The sequence below is a fragment of the Mus caroli genome, chromosome 2, assembly GCF_900094665.2.
Source record: "Mus caroli chromosome 2, CAROLI_EIJ_v1.1, whole genome shotgun sequence".
NCBI lineage: Eukaryota > Metazoa > Chordata > Mammalia > Rodentia > Muridae > Mus > Mus caroli.
In genome coordinates, this window is record NC_034571.1 from 27,116,258 (window position 1) to 27,138,929 (window position 22,672).

Consider the following 22,672-nt stretch of genomic DNA (forward strand, 5'->3'; position numbering starts at 1 on the left):
AGTTAGCTATGCCCTGCATAATTAGTCAGTGTTAACAGCCATGGAACTGAGTTTTCCTGTCTGGTGGGTTTTACGTTTGTTTTTCTTTTCCAGTGCTGGAATGGAACCCGGGCCTGGAGCATGCTAGGCAGGTCTTCTGCTACTGAGCTCCACCCCAGCTCCTAACTGTATTTTCCTAACATGTTATCCAGCCTCTCTCTCTGACTGCTCTCCTTCCAGCAGCCCTCCATGCCAGTCTGGTACCCACTTCCAGATGGATTTTTAAATATTCATTTATTAATAGTATTATATGTGTGTGCATGCACACACACATGCCATTGGACACCCTGTAATTGAGGTTACAGATGTGAGTGCTGGGCATTGGTGACGTCCTCTGCAAGAGCAACCAGTACCCCAGTCACGGAGCCATCTCTCCAGCCCCCAGACAGTCTTAGAAACAAATAGGAAGGGTGAGGGGTGGAGCAAGTGAAGGCTTAGGTGTGCTCTCAGCCCACGTCATTCTGATTCCGCATGTCTGGGTGACAGAGGACAAGCTCTCAGATGGACGTGTGGTCCAGGAGGGCCTCCTCTTCTTCCTCAGGCTGTTTGCACAGGAGAAATGATGTGACCATTAGGGATGTGACCCAGACGTTGAGAGCACTGTCTGTTCTTGCAGAGGACCCAGTTCTGCTCCCAGCACCCACATGGTGCTTCACACCTCAGTTCTAGGAGATCCAACTCATTCTTCTCACCTCCATGCTCATCAAGCACACACCGCACACACAGGGTGCACACACATACATGTAGGACACTCAGACACATAAAATAAAAACATACCTTTTTTATGTGGGTGTAGTAACACATGCCCTTAATTTCAGCACTCGGGAGGCAGAAGCAGGCAGTTCAAGGCCAGCCTGGTGTGTAGAGTGAGTTCCAGGATAGCTGCAACATACATACATACATACATACATACATACATACATACATAGTGAAACCTTATCTCAAAAACCAAACTTAACAACAAAAAACCCATCTTAAAAAACAAAACAAAACAAAAAGCTATATATCCACAATAAGTTTTCTCCCCCTTCATCCCTAGGAACAGTCCTTCTTTCCTTCCTTTTTATTTCTTTTTCATTCAGTTGTTTTCCTGTATTTGCATACATGCATCACATAGGCACCCAAGGAAGCCAGAAGAGGGAGGCGGATCTCCTAGAACTGCAGTTACAGATGGGTTATGAGCTGCCACATGCGTGCGTGGAATCAAGCTAGGGTCCTCTGGAGGAGCGGCATGTCTTAATCCCTTAGCCATGTCTCCAGCCTGCCTCTTACCTTCCTCAGGTCCTCCTCAACTCCCCCTGAGCCTTGGAGGGGAAGAAATAACCAACGTATGTGCTGTTCGGTTGCTTTACTTTTTATTTTATTTATTCCCAGCGTTTGCATGTGCACATGGAGGTCAGAGACAGCCTTGTGAAATCATTTCTCTCCTTCACCTGTTTGTGGAGATGAACTGGGGATCTCTTACATCCTGGGCTAGCCTCAGACTCACTCCTCCCAAGTGTTTATGCAGCATTAGGGATCACAGCAGTGGCCCGTGCCTTCCCACTGAGCACTTTCTCCCCATCCTCACTTGCAGATCCTGTAGACATCTTGGAGTCAATGCTTTAGCTCATGACTCTCTTCTTCAAACCTGTTTCCCCCAAACGGCCTCAGCTCCAAAAATGCACTTTTCTAGTAGGCTCAGCCCTTGACCCAGCAGGACCACACCTGACCCCTCGAGCATCCTGCATCCCGAAGCTGCCCTCTTAGCACCTCACCCGAAGTCAGATTTTCACAGGTGCTGTGCTGTCCCCACCCATCCCAAAGCAGCCCAAGGGGATCTCTTCCCCCAGGAACAACTTGCTGTCTGCACAGCGGCTCTGAGCTTCCACCTTCCCGACTGGCCCTCTTCCATGTCACTTCTAGGACACTCTGCCCAAATCTTCCAGTCCCTCCTACTTGACCCCCTGGTCTTACAATCCCTGGGTAGCCTTGTCCCTGTCTGAGCTGCCACCAGGACTTCAGCCTAGACCTGCAGCCTGGGCCTGTCCGTCTGTCGATGGCTCCTGTATCCGTGTCCTGCACTTGTGCACGTGTCTGACAGCATCTCAGCCTCACCCCTCATCACCAAGCTCTGCATTTCCTGCCTATGGCAATGACCTTAGGCAGGTTAGATTGCATGGCTGCCTGGAGTGAATCTCCCTGATTGATGTGACTCTCACCCCAGTCTCCAACTTCTACCTTGCCATCTGCAGTGGCTCACACTGGTGGCTTTTTAAACATTCAGATTTCTTTAGGTATATTTATTTTGTTATTTTATGTGAATGTATGTCTTGCGTGCATTTATGTACTCCATGTGCACACCTGGTGCCCTTGGTGGTTAGGAGAAGACATCGGATCCTCTAAAACTGGAGTTATGAATAGTTGTGAGCCAGCATTGGTGTCTTTAAAAAAATGAGTATGTGTGTGTGTACAGGTGTGTGAGCAGGCACATGTATGTGAAATCAGAGGCTGGCTTCGGGTGTCATTTTTCAGGAGCCACTCATGTTGTTCTTTTGAGACAGGGACTGTCACTGGGACATGGGCTCCAACTAGGCTAAGCCAGGGAGAGCTCAGTGATTTGCCTGTCTCTGCCTTCCCCAGCCCTGGGATGACACGTGGCTTCCAGCCCCCAACATGTGTGTGTGGGGTGTGTATATGCATGCAGGTACACGTGTGCATGTACACACGTATGTACATGTGTGCACGTGCATGTGGAGGTTAGAGGTTGACATCAGAAGTCTTTGGTTGCTCTTCACTTTATTTTACTAAGGCAGACTCTCTCATGGAATCTAGAACTCACGGATTAAGTAAGCCTAGCCAGCTAGCCATCTTGCCAAGGGCTAGAAGTACAGGCAGGCTGCCACGCCCACCTCACACTCACAGGGGTGCAGGAGTCTGAATTCCTGCCTGCACACTGAGGTAACTGTTTTCCCCACTGAATCGCTCCCCAGCTCCCAGCGGTTTGTGGAGATCTAACTCAGGTCCTCAGGCCTTCAAAGCAAGCACTTTATCAACTGAGCTATGATCTCAGCTCACTGCCCTCCCTCCCTCCTCCCCCAAGCTTCAGCCCTTCACTTCAGCTGGGCAGAGAGATGCTTGAATCACTGGTGTGTACCACAATGCCTGGCAAATTTGGTGGCTTTTATGCGAAGGGGCAGAGGGAGTGCTCTCTCTCCCTTTGCCCCTGTTTTTTTGCCCAAGGCTCTACCAGCAGGGCCACCACCAAGTAGAGTCTTTGGACCGTGAACCTCCACAGCCATTAGCCAGAATAGACCCCATTGGATTATAATTCCCCCAGTCACCCTCTTGCCCTTTCTCACCCACCCTCTGAGACTGCTTTTGTCTCAGCTGTGCTCCCTGGCTCTACACAGAGCCTTACTTGGTCCTCAATGCCCTTCTCCCTGCTTCAGGTCATTGATCAGATTCCCTCCCAGGGGCCTCACAGATCCTGGCCTGTACCTGGCATCTCTTGCCTAACCTTGCTTGAGCCATTTCTCCTTGGTTACATAACATAGTGTCTGTTTTGTGAATTGTTCATGATTTCTATTGTTCCCTGGTCACTAAATTGTGAGTTCTATTGAGGCAAGGATTTTTTTCAACATCCCCAGGGGCCTGGCATCAGTGGGTGCCTAGTAAATACTAACCCGGTATCAGTGGTGTCAGTGACTATGAGAAACCAGCCACTTCCCTGACTCCTGTATCCTGAGTCCTGGTTCTTCTCATGGTGTTAGTGACCAGTTGTTGTTGGGCAGGCTTGAGACACGACCATTTCTCATGTTGCTCACTGCAGTGTCTTCAGTCTAGCACCCAACACATGGAACAACCCCTGGGTTTCTGTAGAGCATAGAACTGTCCTTGAACTCATTATACGGCCACGGTTGCCACTGAGTTCCTGATCCTCCTGCCTCCATCTCCCACGAGATGACAGGCCTGGCTCACAGCTCTCTAAGGCTTCAACTGTTAACCCCATTGCCTAAGCCATGGTCCAAGGTTTCTGTCTGAGCAGGATGTTCGAGTGAGGCTGGCCAGTTCTGAACCTCTTTCTGTGGCTTTTTCTTCGTGTACATTTTGAATCGATCCTCAAAGCTGGGACACCCTGGTCCAACCTCTAGCGAGAATTCCTCTAGCTGTGGCACATCGCCAGCTTCCAGGATCCATGTCTGCTCACTTCCTGTATCGATCGGGCCCTTCACACCAACAAGCTGGGACCTGGGTCTGGCCTGGGCTCATGTAAAGGAAGGAACAGAGACCATCTGAAGACTGGAGACATCCGAGAGGTGGGTTTGAAAGATACCATTGCCCCAGGCAGGGTTTTACACCCTCTGAGAGGGAAAAAAGAAATTCTGTCCGTGATTGCATCCCTGCTGGCTCAGGAGGGAATGGCTTCATCCTGCCATGGTCTTTCCAGGGCTCTGGCTCCTGGCATGGGTCATTCCTCCCCTACCCGATCTATTTTCATGCCTTTCCCTGAGAACTCTTCCTCCTAATGTTGTCTAAGCCGGTTGTGAATCAGGGATCCTACTGCCTCCCCACCCACTCCCTGTTTAGCTGGGCTGGCTCCCTGGCCTCCGCTACTAAGACTGGCTCACAGAAGTTGCCACTGGCCCTCAGGGCCTTTTGAGAGCAAGACATATTTCTGCTCCCCTCCCCCTGGGGCTCATTCTTTGGAAGAAGCAAGCCCCAATGGACTAAGAGGTCCAAGTTTTCCTGAGCTGTTAAGGAGATAGAGTTGAGCAGAAAGTCAGGAGAGGTCTCAATTACGATGACATTTCGGGAGGAGGGGAGGGCAGGCCATCCTTTCTCTGGAGTCCTTCCCCAGCTGCAGTCTTCCAGGCATGGAGCCCCACCAACAGGCTCTGTTCCCTCTGGGCACTTCAAGCAAGCCCCACAACAGAGAAGGCCTGAACTGCAAGTACTCCTGGGCACCGGGGACAGAGGCCAGGTCTTCGGGGAAAGCGGCTTGCCAGGCTGGTCTCCAGAAGCTCTGGCCCTTCTGCCTGGCCTCAGATCATTCCCAGCCTTGCCTGGAGCCCGGGGTGTAGAGGCTGCTCTCCCTCCCAGGCCAGACCCCTTCCAGGTTGATACCCCATTCCTCTCTCAACCTGAAGTCACTTCCCTCAAGGCCAGGCAAAAGTGTTCCCACCGCAACCCATGCCAGCCAGTACATCAGGACGCTCCTGGAGAGATCTGGGATCGCGCCTGTCCTCTTGGCCGCCAGGTCCCCAGCGCCCAACACTTCTAAGTGGAATGAATGAATTGCGCCGGGCAGGGACTTGGCCTCGTTCACGTCCGATTTTCCGGGCCCTCCCTGCTCACGCCGCTGCGGAGAGGGGGGAATGGATCGGCGGAGGGGGCGGTGCGGCGACCTCCCGGCGTCCCCGGAGAGCCAACAGGAGAGGGGGTGCCTCAACGCGGAGCTCGCGCCTGTCGGAGCTGGGCGGGAGGTGGCGCCGGGCGCTGAGTGGCGGCTCCGAGTCCACCCCTGGCGCGCCGGTGCGGGCGGGAGGCGGGGAGCGTAGGGGCGGCGGCGGCGCAGCAGTAGCGAGCATGTGCTACGCAGCCCAGTAACCAGGGACGACCGCGGCAACCGAGCCCCGGCGGCTGCGGCTCCCAGCCCCGCGCAACTCCTCGCCGTGGCCGCCTGCACCGCCAAGGCCTGGCCCTCGTCGGGTCCCCGAGGCCCCTTGAACCGTCAGCCGCGGTCGCGCAGCGCGCCGGAGCCCCGCGCACGGGACGCGCGGGCACGGCCAGACAAAGGCGCGGCCCCGGCCCGGCCCAGCCCGGCCTGCCGGCCTCCGCGCACCCCGGCCCGACCCAACCGCTCCCGCTGGGCGCCCCGAGCGGGTCCGGCCCGGGGAGCGGGGGCCGCGGCCGCCGAGCATGGGGAAATCCAACAGCAAGTTGAAGCCTGAAGTTGTGGAGGAGCTGACCAGAAAAACCTACTGTGAGTGCGCCCCGATCCCAGATCCCCGATTCCCCATCGAGCCGCGACCTTCCCTCCGCCCTTCCCGGCCGCGCCCCTGCCCCGCACCTGGCCCATTGTTCTATCCGCGCCCCCGCCCCCGGCCATGGCTGGGTGTCGCCTGTCAGCGTGCTCCAGGGACCACTCCGGGTCCTCAGGGCATCCGCAGCCCACCCGCTGCTCCCCTCCTGTCCGAAGGGCTCGGGCTGTGCCGGGGCGGGGGGCAGTGGTCCCAGGAGGGGGCGCCCGGGCGTTGTGTGGCTCTCCTGCTTGGAGCAGGGTGGGTGGGTGATTCATGCTTAATGATGCTGCTGCGGCTCCTGCCTCTTGCGAGGTTGGCCTATCGCCCCCTCCCTGGCAAGTGTGACTGTGTTGGGAGGAAGAGGGCTGGCGAGACTGGTAGAACGCTCAGGCAGTGACGGTAGGGGGCCAAGGGTCCTGGGCGCCCTCTTAGATGTCGCACGGTTGGGCTGTATTCTCCATCTCCCCTTCCCTTCTGTCTCTGCCGCACCAGGAAATGGGTTTACATGGCCCGAGCTGACGAGTGAAAGAAGGTCTGTCCCACTCCACGGTCCACTAGATCAGTCCCAGGTGTGGCTCTCCACTTTGCAACTTCACAGATCTGCCTCTGCATCTTTAGTGCCTCCACACCAGGTGTCCCCCCTCCTCGCAGCCTCTCCAGTGGTGGCCCTGGAAGTGGGTCCTGGGAAGCTTTGGCTGAGCGCTCTGCATCACCCGGAAAGACAGGCAGTTGACTGACAGACAGCTCGGTGTAGATGGAGGCTCTGGTGCAGTTCATGGCCTCTGCTCTTCCCCGCGCCCCCACCCCCGCCCCCAGTATCGGTCTTCTGAGCACGTTTGCAGGTCTTGACCAACCTAGTGCCTTAGCCCCATGCTCCTCACTCTCCCACACTTAGAACAAAGGGGGCTTTACTGCCTGGGCTCTCCTGGCCCCTGTCCTGAGGAGTTGGACACCATGGAGGTCACATCCAGGAGAACCATCCTTCCCAGCCCAGGCTGCTTACTCTCTCTTTCCAGATTGGGTGGGTAGCTTTTTCTAGCTTGTTGCTGTTTGTGAGGTTAACTGGACCCTCGAAGGTGTGGCTCACAGCCATTAGCAGGTAGGCTATTGGTGGGACACCCTCCCTCCCTGAACAGGCCAGGACCCCAGGGTGTGGGGAGGGTAGAGGGCTCCATGGACTTCTCCAGGAACTATGGCATGTGGTGTACCATGCTGTCTCCATGATAGTGAGGCTGGGGGCCACCAATGAGCCCTGTGAAGTCAGGGTCCTGCTTACTGAGTGTGTCACGCACCATCGGCTGTGTCCTTAGCACAGCTGTACATCAACAGCTTGTCCTGTTCTGGGCACTCCAGCTGCTCATAGAGAGGAAGGCAAGGCTGGGAGATGTGAGCTAGCATCCCTGGCTATGCCAAGAGCCCTCTATGCCTCTCTTTCCTACCCTGGCCTAGTGCTGGATTTGAAAGACCTTTCGTTCAGCCCCATCTCTGAAGGGCTGGCCATTAACTTGGGAAGAATGGGGCCAGCAGAACTCTTGTCAGGCACTGGCCTGGTGGAGTTCCGCTGAGCTATTTTTAAAGGGCTTTTGTGATGTGGAGCAGTTTTGTTCAGGGATTGAGGCAGTCTGGGCACTTCCCCCTCATCCAAGGCCTCATTTAGGGCTGGGGGATTCACTTGCTTCTTTCTCATCTCCCTGTGAACGCCAGCTCCCTCCAGGCAAGTCTATGTGGTCCACAGCTGCTCTCTCTCTCTCTCTCTCTCTCTCTCTCTCTCTCTCTCTCTCTCTCTCTCTCTCTCCTCTCTTCCAGAGAAATACTGAGTAGGGAGTTGAGGGACGCATCATCCAGGAAGGATTCCCAAATGTCACCATCTCCTGTCCCTGCTGCTTGGCTTGCTCTTCTCTTAGGTCTGGGCTGAGCTCTGGAGTTGGCTTCTTGACAGTGTGGATTCTGAGGCCAGAGAGATGCTTTGTGCAAGCATGAGGACCTGAGTCAGGTCCCCAGCACCACCTATGTAAGCCGGATACTGTGCTTCATGCTTATAACTCCAGCACTGGGAAGGCAGACATAGAGGGATTCTGGGAGCTCACTGGCCAGCCAGTCCAGTGAAATGGCCAGCTCTGGGTTCATTGAGAGACACCAGCCCAAAGAATAAGGTGGAGGAGCTGAAGAGATGGCTTAGTGGTTAGGAATGAGCACTGCTCTTTCTTAAAGACCAGAGTTCAATTCCCAGCCCCCACATGTGTGGTTCACAACTGCCTGTAACTCCAGCTCAATGTGAGCCACAGTCTCTGCTCTCGGCGGGTTCCGTATTCACACACACAACTGCTCCAAGCTCCTTGCACATAATTAAAAATAAAACAAACCTTTAAAAGCAAAGAAAGGCGGAAAGCTGTAACATCCAGCATTGACCTCTGGCCTTCAGCTGCAATCGCAAGGGTAGAATACATCTACACACAAACCAACACACAGAACAAGAGTGAGAGTCATATATTGATTTGGGTTCTTGGTTCTGGGGAGACCCAGTTAAAGAAACATAGCCTGGCACATACTCCAGGTCCCTGACTGTCCTGTGCTGCAGGGTCCAGGTTGGGGACCCAGTGGTCCTACCTGAGTCTATGCTGGGCACCATCCCGGGTTGTGTGGAGGCAGAGGTGGGGGAAGAGGAAGGAAGGGGAGAGAGTGTGTAATCAGGGGAGGCTGAGGGCTCCATGAGGAGGCTCCACAAGGACTTGACCACACATCTGGATTCATACCTGGCTTGAGCCTGGACCAAGATAACCTTCTGTCAGGCTTAATGCCCTGGAACTTCCTGTGCTCTTCCTGTGCAGACAAGATTATCTACTGACACTGTGCATGCCTGCCCTTCTCTGGAACTTCCTCCATCTCTAAGGGGACCAGGTTAGCAAAGGTGAAGAAGACCCTCTACCTCTGCCCCCAGCCTAGGCAGGACTCACAGACGGGCATGAGCCACAGTGGGAGTACTGAGGGGAGGAGGCGGGGGTCTGCCTCACTCTCATATTGCTGATTGGTGAGACTGTTGTATCTCTGAATAAGCTGAGGGATAAGCCTTTCCTCTTGCCTAGTTGAGCTTTGCTTTCCTTCTCTGCAAAATGGGTATGGCCTTGGTAGTAGGAAGTGAGCAGAGGTATAGTGGGGCATCTTGGTAAGAAGTCAGGGACTATTCCCAAATCGTGTCACTATTGCTTGACACACACACACACACACACACACACACACACACACACACACACACACACACCTCCTTTTCCAATGCTGGGATGGAACCCAGGACTTTACACACAATAAGCCAAGTGCTAGATCTATCAATGAGCCACCACCTCAGCCTTGAACTTCTTTATGAGCCAGCCTTCAATGTCGTTTGTGGGTGGGTTCCATCTCTGCAAATGGTGCTTCTTGCCATCCCAGTCTTTGTGCTTGACACAGTAACTCAGGGATAGAGTGATTCCTGGGTTATTTTCCCTGAGGCCCAGTAGGGCCTTGCTCTTAAATGCAGTCCACCATCTCACTGGATCGAGTTGGAACGGCCTTTATCTGCCATTCACTGAGTACCCACTCTGCTGGGCACACAGAGAAGGAACACGAGACAGTTCCTGCCTCCAGCGGAAACCAGACTGGCGGCTCACAAATCCTATGTCCTGGTTTTAGTGTATGCAAGGGCAGAGATATCTTTCTCCCCATCCCACAGATACTGCTAGCCAGAGATATCCTGTTCATGGAAGGGAGGTGTGATGCTTTGAATATGCTTGGCCCAGGGAGTGGCACTATTAGGAGGTGTGGCCTTGTTGGAGGAAGGGTGTCACTGTGGGGTGGGCAATGAGACCCTCCTCTTAGCTGCCTGTGAGACAGTCTCTCCTGGCTGCAGTCGGAACAAGATGCAGAACTCTCAGATCCTCCAGCACGTCTGCTTGCACACTGTGGTGCTTCCCGCAGTGATGATATCGGACCGAACCTCTGAACCTCTGAACCAGTAAGGCAGCCCCTATTCAATGTGGTCCTTTATAAAAGTTGCCTTGGTCATAATGTCTCTTCACAGCAATGGAGACCCTAACTAAGACAGGAGGTCACTTCTTGTCTCTTGGTCAGTTTCAGCTTGGCCTTGACCTTGCTTGCCAACCTTGAGCCTCTTTGGCTCTTTTCTAGCACATCTACTATGCTCTACTAGTAGTAGTGCTCTAACTCAGGAGAGAAAGGAGTGTGCTCTGTGGCTGTGCTTCAGTGGGCCTCACTGGGGCCACCACCCTGGTCCAGATGGGCTCAGCTTGAGACTTACCAGCTGCACTCTGAAGTTTCTGGTTCGGAGCTGTCCAGGCACCCAGAGAATCTGTTACATAGAGAATCTGTTACATAGAGAATCTGTTACATAGAGAATCTGTTACATAGAGAATCTGTTACATAGGATAAAGTGAGTGTAGGATGAAGTTTCCTGAGTGTTACCTGCACCCAGCTCTATGAGAGAACAGCCTCGGGAGAGGCAACCATCCTGGCACAAATTCCGGAGCTGGGGTGGTGGCTCCAGGGGGTTGTGGTGGGCAGGTCATCACTGCCCGGGAGAGGGATTCCCGCTGTCCCTGAGAGCCTTCCTTCCTTCGCTGAGGGTGGAATGAAGCAGCTAGAGAAACTTAGGTGAGAGTCAGTGTGGGGGTGGGCACCTAAGGAGGACAACCCAGCTTTGTGGGGAGCAGGCTATGTCCCCCACGGGCTTTGTGTGTGGCCTTGGGTAAGTCACATATCTTCTTCAGTCCCTAGTGTTTGTCTGACGCCTGACTTCATGGCTGCCTGGTTCTGCAGGAAAAGACACTTTGTGGGCCAGAGAGGGCATGAGGTCTCTGAGCCACAGAGGCCTCTCTGGGTGGGATTAGGCTCCCTCCTTGTCTGGAAAATATGCTTCATGCTGAATCCTGGAGTGAGGAGGATTCAGGCTAAAAGAAGGAGATCCTCTGGAGCCTGGCTAGCCAGGGGAGCGCTGCAGTCACAGATCACCTCAGGCTGCGGGTCTTTCCCGTCCCTGTCACTCACGGCTCTATATGGAATGTGACTGGCTCCTCCTGTCCCCTCTCCAGACCCCAGATGTCTCTGGAGATCCTTGTCCTGGAAGCCCACACCACCTCAGGACTGAGCCCCATCTGCTCCAGGGTGAGGTCTGAGACTCTTGTGGCACAGGCTGTGGGGACACTGGGGGTGAGTGGGTCTGACCAGAGTCACCCTCAGAAGATCATGGGCAAGAACTTGGGTATTTTCCAGGAGCTGTGGGAGGTAGGCGATAGATTTGGGGGACACTGCGAGCGAGGTTAGATTTGGAAAGGACATTCTTGGGAGGCTATAGTATATATATATGCTTCATGCCGAGTCCTGGAGTGAGGAGGATTCAGGCTAAAAGAAGGAGATCCTCTGGATCCTCTATATATGTTATAGCCTCCCAAAAGAAGGGGACTCAAGGAGGATTATGGGTATCATTGGGGATGGCCTGACAGAGTCTAGAGATACTTAGAGGAGTGCCCAGAGGGCTGTGTAGATGGTCTGCACTATTCTGCGCCTTTGGACTTGCTCACTTGTAATTTATAACTTTCCTTTTTTGTCAGTTTTACGATTTACATTATCATTTCCTTCATATGTGTGTGTTTAGGTCAGAGGACACACAGTGGTAGTCAGTTCTCTCCTGCCACCCCACCGTGTGGGTTCCGGGAGTGAACTCTGGTTCCCTGGCTCGGGGGAAGTGCTTTTATCTACCTAGCCATCTATCTCATTGGCTCACATCGGGTTGGTTTGTTTGTTTGTCTTTAATGTTTGACATATGCATGCACAATATTTTTATTTAATCTGTTACTAGACAGTTAGGTTGCTTTTCACCCATTACGGAGCTGTGAGGACTATTTCTGCTTTGATTTAAAAAAAAAGATTTATTTATTTTATATATAGGAGTACACTGTAGCTGTCTTCAGACACACCAGAAGAGGGCATCAGACCCTATTACAGATGGTTGTGAGCCACCATGTGGTTGCTGGGAATTAAACTCAGGTCCTCTGGAAGAGCAGTCAGTGCTCTTAACCACTGAGCCATCTCTCCAGCCCTCTGCTTTGAATCTTTATACATGGTCTGGGATGTGGCTCAGTTGGTAGAGTCCTTGCCTAGTGAACCTACAAATGCCTTCTCCTCACCCCCCACCCCCGGCCTCCGACTGCATGGCCCCGGAAGTCCTCCAGATCAAGGACTCTGCAATTCTAGTTAATAGTAATGAAGAAGATGAACTTGAGACTCTGAACTTTCTTTTCTTCCCAATGAGCTTGCAACCTTGGAATAGAACAGGGACACCCAGTGCTGGTGAGAATGCAGGAAGGTGGCCTGTGGGCCCCACTGTTGCTGAAAAGCTGGTTAGGACACTCTCCTGGAAAGCAAGTCAGCTTTTTTGAACCAAAAGCCTTTCAAGCCGGCTGTGATAGTGTATGCAAGTAATTCTAGATTTCCAAAGATAGAAGGAGAAGAGCTGGACTTCAAAGTCAGACCAGAAGGCACAAAGGAGAACTTGCTCAAAACGGGGAAAAGGAAAAAAAAAAAACTTAAAAAATATAACATGATTTTTAACTCCATGATCCCATTTTGGGTTTTGAGTTATTTATCTTTAAGGAAGATATGTGCCAAGATCTGTCCATTTGCCCGTCCGTCCATTCATCAATCCATCTGTCCATCTATCCATCAGTCAGTCCATCCATCTGTCTGTCTGTCTTTGTTGGTTTTTTTGTTGTTGTCACTTTTGTTTGTTTGTTTGAGGCAGGATTTCTCTATGTAGCCCAGGCTGTCCTGAAACTCACTCTGTAGACCAGGCTGTCCTCGAAGTCAAAGATTCTCCTGCCTCTGCCTCCTGAGAGCTGGGATTAAAAGTGTGTGCCACCACCACCCAATGTCTTTGTTAGTTTTTGAGATAGTCTCATGTAGCCCAGGATGGCCTGAAATTCACCACATAGCTGAAGATGGCCATAAATTTCTAATCCTTCAGCCTCACTTCCCAAATGCTGGGATTAGAGGGGAGCCCTACCCCACCCTGTTTATGTAGTGTTGTGGATGGAACCCAGGGCTTTGTGTATGCTAAGCAAGCGCTCTCCCAATGGTGGAGTTATGTGCACAGCCCTCAATACCCTGATTTCTCAGTACCTCTCCTCATACTGCACTACAAGCATTGAGGGACGGATGGCCCTAGGCTCTTTGCAGGGTTTCTTTCTTTCTTTCTTTCTTTCTTTCTTTCTTTCTTTCTTTCTTTCTTTCTTTCTGTGTGGGGCTTTGGTGGGCGTGTCTTTGCTGCTTCACTGAAGACTTCTGCTTCAGTGCTTTGTTGACATGCTTTGTTCTAAGTAGCTCTACCAGAGAAAACCCAGTGTCCATTGGGAGGAGCATGCTGTGCCTGTCATTGGAGGTTTGGCTTGTGTGTGTGTGTGTGTGTGTGTGCCTGGGTGAGCTTACGTGAGGCATGTGCAGGCAGAGGCCAGAAGAGGGCATTGAATCCCTTGGAACTGAACCCATAAGCAGTGTGAGCCCCCTCTCCCCCATGTGGATACTGGAACCAAGCCCAGGTTTTCTGAAAGAGCAGGAAATGCCCTTAACCCCTGAGCCCTTTTCTGGATTCCTGATGTCTCAATGTCCCCATCTGGGAGTTGAGAGAGATAGTGTAGTGCTGAACTTATCAGCTCTTCAGCGCCCCTGGTCTGTGGTAGCCTCGTAGCCATGAGAGACCCACATGATGCATAGTTCTTGTGACTTAGGGCCGTGTTTGGTACTCAGGAACATCCAAAAGCAGTTCTGTGTGGCCCCTCTTTCATAAATAAAGACAGGGAAGCTTGGGGATAGACATTGGCCTGTGGCTACAGTTTGGCAAGTGATGTAGCTGAAGTTTGAGCCTGGTCCCATCCAGCCCTGGGCCTGAGAATTTAATACTCAGCCTATGCTGGTGGGATGCTCTGAGCATGCTCTGTGGGGGTGTGTGGGTGCCTGTGTGGGCGGTGCAGGCTGGATAGGGGCTGAGGGTCACATGTGCAAGCTCTGACTCACGTGTGCATATTCTGAGTGTGACAGGGTCGTGGCATGTGTCAGGAGTGGGTGAGCCATCTTGGTCTGTGCACGAACACATATCGTGTCTGGGTTGGGGGAGTGACTCTGTGCAGGTTGTAAATGCAGATGTACCTGGAGGGAAGTGGCTGGAGAGGGCCAGATGGGCCAAAGGATGTCTCAGCTCTACAACTGGGGAATATGTCTGCTGCTTCTCAACACCCACCCCCCCCCTTGCCCTTTCCATCTGAGGCCAGTTGCTGGTGGGCATGAAGGAGTGGAGGAATGATAATGGGCACTGGAGTATCAGGCAAAAGCTAGGTGTCCTGAGTATTGACTGGGTGTGGTGTCACATATTATAGCTCCCCTGTGGCTGAGAACGGGATTGGTGCCCATTTTATAGGACATGGGAAGGAAGCTCAGGCAGTCTGGGGCATACCAAGGTCTTTTAACCATTTAGCAGCAGTCTTGGGCTCAGGCTAATCTTATCCCCATGTGGCTAAAACCATGCCCTTTCTCTCATGAGCAAGCATACTGTCCTATGATCTCTGAGCACAAGGTCGTGAGTGCCCATCTCACTATCAGACACTGGCCAAGTGTTCTGGATTTGTGGGGTGGGGGTGAGGCCAGGTGGTGAACGGGATATCTTGCCTCCCATGGGCATTTGGGCAACTCCTGCCTTGGCTTTCTGCTTTAAGGAGGCAGAGGTAAGGCCCCATGGGTGATCATATTGGAAGCATGGAGTGGGTGTGGTCAGGAGTAAGCAGGGAACTGTTGATCCCGGTCTCCAGCCCTAAGGACTTGCTCAGCCTCCACCTAACCCAAGGGAGACAGCTGAAGGCAGTGTGCCTAGCTCTGGGATCTCGTGAAGGGCCCTCATGGAGTAGGACTCCCAGCTTTACAGTATGTGCACTACCGCTGTTTGTGTGTGTGCACACTTGTGTGTGTTTAGTGTGGGTACCTGTGTATGGAGGCCAGGGATCAGGTCTTCCTCTTTGCTCTCCACCTTTTCTCTTGAGTCAGGGTCTCTCACTGAGCTGGGAGCTTTGCTGATTGGCTAGGCAGGCCTACCAGAGAGCTCTAAGACCTGCCTGCCTGCCTGTCTCCTCAAGCTTTGCCACGCCTGGCTTTTACACAGGTGCTGGCTGCCAGATCCTCTAGCAGACACTATAGTGGCTGAGCCGTCTTCCCAGACCCCTGTTCCTGCTCTGATGGCAGGCTGGGGCTGGGGATGAGATGTCCAAGGGTGAGGTGGCACCCAGCGTGCCCTAGACTGATGTGCCCCTGCCTGATGTTTGACACAGCTTGGCTGCCGTACGATGTGTCTTTGGATAAAGGAGGAGACCCAGTCCTTATGGATTTGATGTGGATTCAGGAACAAGGTGATATAGAGTCACTGTGATGGAGAGGTCTTTGAGGCTTCGACCATATCTTGTGGCTTTTGGTCTATGTGCAGCTGAGTTGTTAAGGGATAGGTAGGCGAATGTGGCTTCCATTGTTCCCACTTCCAGACCCTTCTTCCTGGGCCCTTTCCTTCCAGCTCACTTGCTTGGCCTGGTCTGCACTGTTACCTAGCAGTCCCTGGGAACTGCTAGGGTCCAGCCAGGGCCTTGTGTCTGGCTGTCCCACTTAGAAGGTCTCCGCCTTCCTGCCTCTCCTTTTGGTGTGATGTTATATAGATCAACTCTGGGGAGATCAATTATTCTGCTTGGGGAAGCTCTTCTGGCCCGAGGAGCACAGGTTGGGGACCTGGGAAAGGCTGCAGGGCTGGCTCCAGCATGCCTGGCTTTCCAAGGTGGCCGGGAAACTGGTAGACTCAGAGCCCCTGTGCCCTGGATTCCGGGAGTGAAGGAATGTGGCTCTCAGGAATGTTTAACCCGGGCAGAAATAGCACACTTGCCTCTCCTTATTTTGGGCTCCAGTTCTCAGCATAGGGTGCTGATCTCTCACCCTAGTCTGGGGCCACAGCTGTCCGCGTCCCCCACAGCTGCCCGGGTCCCCCACAGCTCTGGCCTTTTGGGGACAAACAGTGGCCTCTTTTTCCAGCTTTATTATTATTATTTTAACCAAGAAGTTGCCGTGGGAACCAGAAAGCGGTTCTGACTTGGAAGTACACACAGGCCCTGTAATTACTTCCTTGGCCCCTCAGCCTCCTCTGAGCATCTCAGGGAGGGAGGGGCATGGAGTCCCGAGGCCTGTCTGCTGTCGTCTGCCCTGGTTGGGGGGGGGGGGACGGGACTGCAGCTCAGGGACTTCCTGCCCCCAAGGCTAGCTTCAAATCCTCCCGACTCTCTTCTGGCATGTCAGCTCGCCCCCCAACATACACACTAGCCCGGGAGCTCTCTGTAAAATGGGCAAAGTGAGGGAACCTGCCCAGAGGGTTAGACAGAGCAAGCAAAGCAAGTGTGAGAAACACTGGCGAGAGGCCTGCCTCTCTCTCTCTCTTACTGCTTCACACATCCGTGGAGAGAGTCACACCCCTTGCAGGCTTGCTACAGCGTGGGTGGCGGCTGAACTCTGAACTCCGGATGCTCCGAGGAGGCTGAATACACGCCACCCAGAGGCGGCTCCCTGCCAATGTCTCTCTTGGATGCAGTAGAGGCAATGTGTATAGCTCCCTTCCCCCACTATACACTCAGCTGTGGGCTGTGAGGCTGAAGCTGGGGCTCTCTGCAGGGCTCCCTGCTCTGGTCTGCTCCCCACCCCCACCCCCATCCCTACTCCCCACTGGCACCCCAAACACATTTGTCAAGATGAATAGGAAAGCCAGGACAGAAGTAAATAGCTAATGGATGCTCCAGGCTTCTTCTAACCCATCCTGAGCCTGCTTCTCTACCTGGCATTAAACTTGATCCCTTTTTCTAGGACTCCTGAGTTGGGGGTCTTCTGTGAATTTCTGTGGCTTGCAGGGGGGGACAGTTTGGGTCTGAGGTGGCAGCCCTCATCCCTCCTTCCTTCCCTCCCGCACCTGCCTCTTGGTAGGAACCAAAGCTTCCCTTCAGAGCAGGAGACGGGGCTATTTTTGGCACTGTGGGGGGAGGCGAATGCTTTCCTTCTGTTCAAAAATACATGGTGTGCACTGTGCAAACAGGGAGCTGGGCTGCTTGAAGCCTGCGCTCCTGGGCACTGGGCCTCTTGCCATGGTCCCTGAACCCTCTGGAGCTCTGTAGTCTACACATCCAACCAGGCAGGGTGACCATTGTCTTCACACTGCTTGTCATGGGGCCCTTGCTGGGCTCAAGAGGAACATGATCTTAATTATAAGTAGCAGCAGCCATCACAATATAGAGGCTCCTGCTTTAGGGGCTCTGGCTGGGATGCCTGTCTCCCTGGACTGGAGAAGCCGAGGGCGGCTCTGACAGTGCCCTAGGGCATTCTGGGAAGGATGTCCTGCAGCTTTGGGAGGGAGACAGAGAGTCCAAGGGGAGCCCCAACTAGCTAAAGGGTTCCTCTGGCTGCCCCTTTAGTTCTCATTTCCTGGTTGAGAAAGTGGTTTTAGACTACCTGCCTCAGTTTACCCTGTGGTACTGACACAAGGGAACATGGACTGTTGGTTCTCTGGCTTATACGGCATCCATAATGTGGTGGAGAAACAGAAGTGAGGCCAGTTTAAATGTCAAGACAAGCTGTTGGTGCAATGGGGGACGTATGTACGCGGCATAGGCACCTGTGGGAGGGCTTAAGTGGCATGTCAGTTTAGTGTCTTGTGTACTCCTTCCCTGATGGAGGCAGGAGGAGGAGGCCAGGGTAGAGGAGATTTGGGCCAGCAGCTTCACCTGACACCAGTGTCAGGACAGGGCTACTCTCAGGACCTGTGTCCTGGACGTGCTCTAGGAGGAAGATGATGCTGGTGACAGCAGTCCTGTGCTGGGCCCACCAAGCATGCTAAGCTGGACAGGAAAGGAGGAGAGCTGCCAGGTCGGAGACAGGCCCAGCTATGAGTGCACACATGCATGAGTACATGCATTCATGTATGTGTGTGTGAGTGTGCGCACACACACGTGCATGTATACACATATGGAAGACATAGACACAGGCTGGGTGTTTTCTTAACTGCTCTCTACCTGATATCTTGAACAGATCTGTCACTGAGCCTGGAGCTCACCATTGGCTAGACTGGCCAAGGGTCCCTGCCTCTTCTCCCCCCTCCCACCCACCACACTCTGTCCTGGGATGCTGCGGATCTCAACTCAGTCCCTCATCATTTCAGAGCAAACATTTTACCCATCGGGCCATCTCCCCAGCCCTCTTTCCTCTATTTGTCCTTTCTTCCCTTCTCCCCTCTCTCCTTCCTTCTTTTCTTGACAACACCTCATGTAGCCCAGGTTGGCTTCAAACTCCCTGTGTAGCTGAGGATAGCCTTGAGCCTCATGCCTCCACCTTCAGCAGTGGCACTACCACTCTTGGTCTATGAGGCGCTGGGACCTATTCTAGGACCTTGTGCGTACTGGACAAGCGCACGCTAACATCCCAGCTTCCTAAGTTTCAGGTTCATGTCCACGAAGGACAGAAGGCATTTGTTCCAGGAGGTGCCTGCCGAGATTGGTGTGCAGTGGCTAACCCCCTGAAGTCTGTGTCCTCTCCCAGCCCCCACAGAGAAGCGGCTTGGGAAACAGGCTGTAAGTGGCTGGGAATACTCTATAGACCTAGAAGATGAAGGCAGCAGCGAGTGCAGTGGTCAAGGTCACAGCCTGACTTGGTGCTGCAGGCTTCTACCTGCCCATCTGCACCTGTCACTTTGACGGGTGACTGACAGCAGCCACCCTCCTGCCCAGCCAGTTTGGGGTCCTCCAGTTCCTCGGAACCACTAGCTCAGCGGTGAGTCACTGGGGTGCCTCCTCCTTGGAGGGCAGATCAGGGCCACGCCCCTACCCTGGCTCTTAAAGGGCCAGCTCCAGAAGCTGCACTAGAGCATATTTGCTTAGAGCTGTTATGTATTTCAGCCCTCCCGGGAATTCATGGCCGGAACTTTCCAGGGTCTCTGCTGGAGCTGGACCTCATCGTCTGCCGATGGGTTTCTGGAGCAGGGTCGCTGCATGGATCGGGAGGGGAGGAGTGGGAGGGGCTAGCTGAAGGCGGGGCTACTTCACTCCAGCATGGTCCCTGCCAGTTCAGCTAGTTATCCTCTCAGTAGGGCATTGCACCCTTCTTTGGGGGAGATGGGTCTCGTTAGGGATCCCTCATCACCCTTTCCCCAATCCTGTTCTGGGCTCCACGGGCTGTAACGTTAGCAACCGTGACTGATCAGGCGTGCCTGAGCTGTGAATGGCGATCAACCTGGTGTGTCACCAACCATGGGCTGGGGGAGGGGATCTGGAGGGCATGAGCGGAAGTGGGAAGGTGGGCTGTGGGAAGGAGGTCTCCTGACCAGAGCGGTTCCTGGGGTAGAGGCAGGAATGCCCAGGTTCTACCAGTAGGACATGCCATGCTCTGCTTATCCTGTGGCTGCGGTGACACCTTTAGTAATAACAGTGGCAGTTGCTAATGCTTCAGGACACCTGTCGTCGTGTTCCCTCTGCCCGGATGACAACAGCCTCCTGTGGCTAAGGCTTTGTTCCAGCAGCATGTGGCCACCTGAGGCACCTCTGTGCTCTGTGAGGTCAGAGCTGGGAGGGCAGCTGCTTTCGTAGTTGCAGTTCCACAATTGACTGTGCGCTGTTCACTTCTGCCTGTCAGAGGACTGCTTTCTGCCTCTGGGCAAGCCTCTATACAGCCTTTCCCTTGACCCTGGTTACTGCTCCCCCATGCCCAGACAGGGTTCCATGTAGCCCAGGCTAGCCTCCGACTTGCCCTCTGATCCTTTTCCTCCCAAGTGCTGGGTTCACAGTGTGCACCACAATGATCTGTCTTATAGGGCACTGGGATGGAACGCAGCTCTGTGCACACTGGGCTAGCACTCTACTAAGTGAGCTTTTATCACTCTGGTCTTTTCTTTCTTACCACATGGGTGAGTAGACAGCTCTGTACTTCAGGTCTGTCCTGGTTATATGAGGAGCTTGGAGGACAGGAGCCATGGGGTCACTGCTGTACCTCCAAAGCCCCACTCAGGGTCTGGCCTGCTGCGATTGTTAGATGAGGAACTTAAAACTCGTGTGTCTTAATCTCATCCTACCAGAAAGGCATCACTGCTCCCATTTTTCAGAGGGGGAAATTGAGGCCCAGGGAGGTTAGTTCAGTTGCCTGAAGTCAGAAGACACACCAAGAATGGCTGAGTTTAGTGAAGGATCTTTCAGTGAATTCAGTGTGCTGTCTCTGCCTCCTGTCAGGAGCCACAGCAGACTTGGTCTGAGAAGCAGTGGAATTGGGCTGTATGAAACCTTGGGGAAGTATTCCCTATGCAGGAGTGTGCAGGAAAGCACCTCACACCAGCATCCCCTGAGGGGCACAGAAGGTGCCATCCCCTACAGGCTCCCTCCTCTTGGAAGGCGCCCAGTCAGGTAGTAGAGGAGGCTTAAACTAGAGAGCAGCCCTGGTCCCTCTTTCATGTTTCTCACGTGTGTGTACATGTGCATGTGTGTGTCGCAGAGAGCAATAAAGAAGGCTGGGGACATTGCAGCAAGCGGCCATTGAACACCGTCCGCAGGAACATGTATACCGAGCACCTATCACACACCAACCAGTACTGTTTAACTACAGTCGTGGGCACACATGTCCTGCTTGTTGGAGCTTGCAGCAATTGGGAGGACGGGACTAGACACTGAGCAGTGGCAGAGCCGTTTCTCATGCATACTCTTTCCCCGAGGTCACAGTCAGGGACATTCCCGGCAGTCTTTTTCTTACGCACAACTATGGTGGGCTTTGGCTCCTTATGTCCTTAGAGAAAAGCCTAGACTCAGAGAACTTAGTCAGTGTGTCCACGGTTACACAGTTGGATGCTGTCAAGACCGGACCTGAACATGGGTCAGCCAGAGCAAGCAGATGGGCCAGCAGAAGCTGAGGCCCTTTGCTATCTAGTACCAGCAAGACCTGGTACTGAAGAGTCAGTTTGGGCCAGAGATTCGGTACCCTAGGAGCGGAAGCAAGCTCAGCATTCCTGATCTGAAAATCATCACCTTCTAGCAGTGCCAACATACTGTTGTGGAGAATTCCACACCTGACCTCATGGAATGGATTGCCGTAAAAATTGGGTTGCCCTGAAAATCCTGTACAAAACCACCCTCGGGTTGTATACAGAAGGTGTGCAATGGTTTTCCTCCCAAGGAATGTCTAATTGCACAAATGCAAACTCCCCCAATTCAGAAGAGCCTCTAGATCTGTGGAACTTCTGTTGTTTTGTTTGTTTGATTTTTGAGACAAGGTTTCTCTGTGCGGCCCTGGCTGTCCGGGAACTCACTCTGTAGATTAGGCTGGCCTGGAGCTCACCTGCCTCTGCCTGCACAGGGCTGGGATTAAAGGCTTACGCCGTCAATCAGCAGAACTTGTGATAAGGGAGCCTAAACCTGTGTAAGGGTTGGGTCACATTTTAAGGAGTCAGCTCCCAGCATGCACTGGGGGACATCTCAAGCACGCACCTTCTCCACCACATTCAGGAGGTGCACAGACCCTGGTCCAGGTTCCATCTCCACTGCACTTGGACAGGTAGCTTCACCTTTGGGTGACACAGTTTCCTCCTCTGTGCAGTGGAGAGCCCCAAGCACTTTGTCCCACAGTGTGGTTTAGGTGTGCAATAAGATGAGTGCCGCCTGGCATGCTGGGAGTATCCCTTCTTCCTCACCCTACTGCGGGGATTCACAAGGCAAAGTGCATCTTTCTGGAACTTGACTTCAACACTTTGGGGGAAAAGTGTGGCTTACATAGAAATTAAAATCACTATAGTTTACAATTTTGTTTCTGAAGTAAAATAAAATGTATAAACTATAGGGCAGACAGTAGTATTTATAGAAATATTGGATCAGAGTAAAACTTTGAACCAAAACTTGCCGCACGAGTGTATATGAGTGTGTTGCATGTATGTGTGCGCGCGCATGTACATACATATGCATGTGGTCAATAATCAGGAGCCATTCTTAGCCCTCTCCACCTCACTTTTTGAGACCAGTTCTCTCACTGAACCTGGAACTCTCTGCTTGGCCAGATGGGTTGTCCAGCTAGCTTCAGGGATCCTCCCCAGCGCCAGGATTGCCAGCACACCCGGGTTTGTGTGGATGGATCCTGGGGATCTGAGCTTAGGCTCTCATGTCTTCTCCATCGGGACTGACTGAGCCATCCCTCTATCCCCCAAACCTTGCTTTTGATGGCTGCATGGCAGTCTCTCAACTCTTGGGCCACCAACAGCCTTCTCTCCTTAGGGAGTCTGTGGGGAGCACCTCGAGGGAGCTCCTGTACTCCTTCAACTTGTATGCAGACTTCCTCTGGGGATGAAGCACTGTCCTTTTGAGTACTATTATCCCCTTTGTCAGATGAAGAAACTGAGGCTCAGCAAGAAGGAGCCTCGCTGCCCACGGCAAGGCAAAGCTTGGTTCTTCCAAGAAGGGCTGTGATGATGGCAAGTGCCCCTTGTGCCTGCTGGACAGTCACTCTGTTCTCGCCATACAGCTGGTGTCTAGCAGATGCTTTCCCTTGCTGGGGGTGGG

General features: G+C 53.2%; 1 protein-coding gene across 1 annotated transcript in view; it reads left to right on the forward strand.

Moving 5' to 3' along the window:
* The first annotated feature begins 5,563 nt into the window (after nucleotides 1-5,563).
* Ncs1 (neuronal calcium sensor 1) overlaps nucleotides 5,564-22,672 on the forward strand; it is a 49,977-nt gene continuing 32,868 nt past the window's right edge. Inside the window, exon 1 of the mRNA XM_021156019.2 lies at nucleotides 5,564-6,004. Within this exon, the coding sequence (XP_021011678.1) occupies nucleotides 5,941-6,004 (64 nt within the window). The 5' untranslated portion in view covers nucleotides 5,564-5,940. The remainder of the gene's footprint in view (nucleotides 6,005-22,672) is intronic.